Consider the following 5000-nt stretch of genomic DNA (forward strand, 5'->3'; position numbering starts at 1 on the left):
TGTGTGTGTGTGTGTGTGTGTGAGAGAGAGAGAGAGAGAGAGAGAGAGAGAGAGAGTTATGAGGTGAAAAAATCAGAGAGGAGGAGGAGGAAGAAGAAGAAGAAGAAGAAGAAGAGGAATATGCGACAACATTATTATTATTTTTTTCATATATTATTATTTTATTTTATTTTCTATTTTATTTTTTCATTCCATAATTTTACTGAAGTTAATTTAAGCATGCAAAAGGTAGGCATTGTAGCTATTATTATTATTATTATTATTATTATTATTATTATTATTATTATTATTATTATTATTATTATTATTATTATTATTATTATTATTATTACCATATTTTCAGACCATGTTCAATATATTTCCTTTTACAAATATTTTCCTTATTAAATTTACTATAATCCCAATTTTATTTTAGCTGAATTTCTTTATTGTTATTTTCTTTACATTTTTTCCCATTAATATTTCAACTGTTTACCTGTATTTTTTATTCCTTTATCTTTTATCTTAATCTTTGTTTTCTGCTTATTCTATCTTATTCATTATCTCTTATATCTTCCTTATTTTCTTTTTATTTCGTCAATTTTCTTCGTTGAATTATTTTTTATTAATATTTCCTTTATTTCTGTCTCTTCATAAATTCTAATATCGTCTATTTTGTTCAGTTCACCTTCAAATTCCTTTTTATTTAGTATTTTATTTTTTGTTTATCTCGTTTCTCTCTTTATTACTGTTTTCCTTCATTCGTTTTCTTCAATTCTCTCTTTTTCTTATCCTTCTTTTCTTTTTTTTTTTCATTTTAATGTTTTCTATTTTCTCAACTTGTTTTTTTTCTTTAATGTTGTTTCTTTGTTCCCTCTGTTCTCTCTTATTCTTCTTTCAATTTTAATATGTTTTTTTTCTATTCATTTTCTCTTTCTCTTAATTCTCCTTCGTTTATTCCCTCTTTTTATCCCTCTTTTATAATTCTCTTTTTTGTTATTATTATTTTCTTATTTACTTGTTTATTTACTCTTTTATATGATTTTGTTTATTTCCTCTCTCTTCATATTTTTCTTGTTTTCCTTTTCTTTAATCCTCCTTTTGTTTTTCCAGTCTCCTTTTGTTTTCTTTATTAACCCTGTGTTCGTTCGTGCATGCGTTCCTTTACCTGTAGAAACCGCGGCTCTCACCTGGTCACGCGGGGCAGAAGGTGTGAGTGGTTCCAGAGGTGGTTCAGAAGCGAGAGCAGGTATGTACGCGTGTGTGTGTGTGTGTGTGTGTGTGTGTGTGTGTGTGTGTGTGTGTGTGTGTGTGTGTGTGTTTTGTTTTGTTATATTTTCCTTCGCTTTTCATTTTTATTATTTTCTTGATTTTTCTTTTCTTTTCTATTTTCTACGATTTTTCTGTCTGTCTGTCTGTCTGTTTCTCTCTCTCTCTCTCTCTCTCTCTCTCTCTCTCTCTCTCTCTCTCTCTCTCTCTCTCTCTCTCTCTCTCTCTCTCTCTCTCTCTCTCTCTCTCTCTCTCTCTCTCTCTCTCTCTCTCTCTCTCTCTCTCTCTCATTTTCTTCATCTTCCTCCTCCTCCTCTTCCTCCTTCTTCCCCTCCTCCTTTTCTCTTTAATTCTTTCTTAAATTTCCATCATTTTCCTTATATAATTCCTTTCTCCTCCTCCTCCTCCTCCTCCCCCCATTTTACCCTCCTTGTTAATACCCCCGTGTGTACCCCCCAGGCTCGGCAACCACGTGGTACTCCTGGTATCTACGAGCATGTTAGCTGTGACCCTGGCTATCGTCCCCTGGTGCCGCGTCCTATGGGGCCTGGCGGGGGTACTGGCGGTCATGGGTTTCTTCATGGGCACCGTGGATACTGTTGCCAACATCTCCATGATTCAGCTATACGGCAGGAATGTAGCGCCCTTTCTACAGGTGAGGTGGAATGGGTATGGGTGGCTGGGTATGGGTGTGACAAGGGTGTGGGTGGCTGGGTATGGGTGTCAGGTGGTGTGGGTTATATGTAGGGGTGTGAAAAGGGATGTGGGTTGGGTGTATTGGTGTGTTTGTAGTGGTGGTGTTGTGTGTGACAAGGGTGTGGGTGGCTGGGTATGGCTGTGAGGTGGTGTGGGTTAGATGTAGGGGTGTGAAAGGGATGTGGGTTGGGTGTATTGGTGTGTAGCTGTGGTGTTGTGTGTGGGTATGTGTGGGTGGCTGGGTATGTTGAGTGAGGTTGTGTGGGTTAGATGTAGGGGTGTGAAAGGGATGTGGGTCTGGTGTTTTGGTGTGTTTGTAGTGGTGGTGTTGTGTGTGGGTATGTGTGGGTGGCTGGGTATGTTGAGTGAGGTTGTGTGGGTTAGATGTAGGGGTGTGAAAGGGATATGTGAGTCTGGTGTATTGGTGTGTATGTAGCTGTGGTGTGGTTGCTGTATGGGTAAGGGTATGTGGGTCTATTTGGTGTTATAGTTGGACATGGGTGAAAAGTAGAACGGTTTCTTTGTTATATATAAGTGTTTGGTCTATGGGGCGTATTTTAAGACACCATCAACTATTTTTAAAGGTCATAGAGGGGATCAATCGGGTTTAAATGAGTGTTTTTTAAGGTTCATGGCACAGAGGAAGGGTCACACTACCACCAGGGTCATAAAACTACCGCTGGAAATGCCTACAGCTCCTACGAAAGCCTTGTCAAATGTGTGTTTCCTTAGGTTCACGGTACAGAGGAAGGGTCAAACTACCACCAGGGTCATAAAACTACCCCTGGAAATGCCTACAGCTCCTACGAAAGCCTTGTCAAATGTGTGTTTCTTTAGGTTCACGGTACAGAGGAAGGGTCACACTACCACCAGGGTCATAAAACTACCCCTGGAAATGCCTACAGCTCCTACGAAAGCCATGTCAAATGTGTGTTTCTTTAGGTTCACGGTACAGAAGAAGGGTCACACTACCACCAGGGTCATAAAACTACCCCTGGAAATGCCTACAGCTCCTACGAAAGCCTTGTCAAATGTGTGTTTCTTTAGGTTCACGGTACAGAGGAAGGGTCAAACTACCACCAGGGTCATAAAACTACCCCTGGAAATGCCTACAGCTCCTACGAAATCCTTGTCAAATGTGTGTTTCTTTAGGTTCACGGTACAAAAGAAGGGTCACACTACCACCAGGGTCATAAAACTACCGCTGGAAATGCCCACAACTCCTACGAAAGCCTTGTCAAATGTGTGTTTCTTTAGGTTCACGGTACAGAGGAAGGGTCACACTACCACCAGGGTCATAAAACTACCCCTGGAAATGCCTACAGCTCCTACGAAAGCCTTGTCAAATGTGTTTCTTTAGGTTCACGGTACAGAAGAAGGGTCAAACTACCACCAGGGTCATAAAACTACCCCTGGAAAGGCCTACAGCTCCTACGAAAACCATGTCAAATATATGAACTTGGCCGACAAAATGTTTTAAAATACGACCATAGCTATCATAGGCTGTCTTGGGGAGCCTCGCGGACGGCCCAGCAGGCGAATTTTTTTTATAGTGTCCGCCGTGTTGTGTGACCTGCCTGGCCCATGGTTGATTGGAGGTGTGGGCTGCATGGGGGGGACCTTCAGACACTCGGCGATAGTTGAACATTAAATGGTAGACAGGAAATGGGTGGGGAGATGGATGGTGTGGATTGATAGGGGTGGAATGTGGAATTGTTATGGATGTGGGTGATTGAAAGAAGAAAGAAAAGATATATTAGAGGAAGAAAAAGGTAGAATTTAAATAAAGAAAGGAAAAAGAATAACTAAAAGAGGAGAGCGAGAGAGAGGAAGGAAAGAGAGGGAAAAAAAGGAAGGAAAAAAAAGGAAGGGAAAAAAAGCAAACACCAATTAGAGAAAGACAGAAATAAAAAGAAAAGAAAAGAAAAAAGGAAAATAGAACATAAGGAGAAACGAGATAAATAGTTGATAAGGGAAGAAAATTATATTAAGAAAAAGAAAAAGAGAAAGAGAAAAGGAAGGTTAAAAGAAATATATAAGAGAGTTGTGCAGAGAGAGAGAGAGAGAGAGAGAGAGAGAGAGGGAAAAAAAGAAAGAAAAAAAGAAAAGGGAAAAAGTTAACACCAATTAGGACAAATGAAAGAGGAGGAGGAGGAGGAGGAGGAGGAGGAGGATTTTATGAGAGGGAAGAGGAAGGTAAAAGAAGGAAATGGGTAATAGAAGTAGTAGTAGTAGTAGTAGTAGTAGTAGTAGTAGTAGTAGTAGTAGTGAGGAAAGAAGGAGGGCATAGGAGGAGAAAGAAAAGAAAGAAAGAAAGAAAGAAAGAAAGAAAGAAAGAAAGAAAGAAAGATGAAAGGAAAGAGAGAAAGAAGGAAAGAAAGGAAGAAGAGAGGAAGGAAGAAGAGGAAAAAGGAGGAGGAGGAGGAGGAAGAAGAGAGGAAATGAGGGGCAGAGAGAGAGAGAGAGAGAGAGAGAGAGAGAGAGAGAGAGAGACACTGGGGGTCAGAGAAAGTCAGGTTATTTGATTGTGTGTGTGTGTGTGTGTGTGTGTGTGTGTGTGTGTGTGTGTGTGTGTGTGTGTGTGTGTGTGTATTGAAATGTCAAGTGTCGAACCCATAGAATTGTTCTCTCTCTCTCTCTCTCTCTCTCTCTAAACTTAATTTGTGTAAAGTTGAAATGAAAGAAAAAGAGAGAGAGAGAGAGAGAGAGAGAGAGAGAGAGAGAGAGAGAGAGAGAGAGAGAGAGAGAGAAACTTAATCTTTCCTTCCTTGGCTTCCCTTTAAAGATAATCTGTCCTCCTCCTCCTCCTCCTCCTCCTCCTCCTCCTCCTCCTCCTCTTCCTCCTTCTCCTCCTCTTCCTCCTCCTCCTGCATCCATTACTTTTCATATTGTCTTTCTTCTTCCCTCCAGTCTCTCCTCCTCTTCCTCCTCCTCTTCTTCCTCCTCTTCTTCTTTTTCCTCCTCCTCCTCTTCCTCTCTGTTCCTTTATCATAATTGTCTTTCTTCCTTCTTCTTCTTCTTCTTCTTCTTCTTCTTCCTCTAATTATTATTATTGC

At 40.2% G+C, this 5000-nt stretch overlaps 1 protein-coding gene across 3 annotated transcripts in view; it reads left to right on the forward strand.

Annotated features, from left to right (window-relative positions):
- LOC126987240 (major facilitator superfamily domain-containing protein 4A-like) overlaps window positions 1–5000 on the forward strand; it is a 65427-nt gene that overhangs the window by 24565 nt on the left and 35862 nt on the right. For all 3 annotated transcript variants that reach the window (XM_050844075.1, XM_050844074.1, XM_050844073.1), the window contains exons 5-6: window positions 1154–1228; window positions 1708–1903. In XM_050844075.1, coding sequence (XP_050700032.1) covers window positions 1154–1228; window positions 1708–1903 — 271 coding nt within the window. The remainder of the gene's footprint in view (window positions 1–1153; window positions 1229–1707; window positions 1904–5000) is intronic.

Source organism: Eriocheir sinensis, chromosome 64 (assembly GCF_024679095.1).
Source record: "Eriocheir sinensis breed Jianghai 21 chromosome 64, ASM2467909v1, whole genome shotgun sequence".
NCBI classification, from domain to species: Eukaryota; Metazoa; Arthropoda; class Malacostraca; order Decapoda; family Varunidae; genus Eriocheir; species Eriocheir sinensis.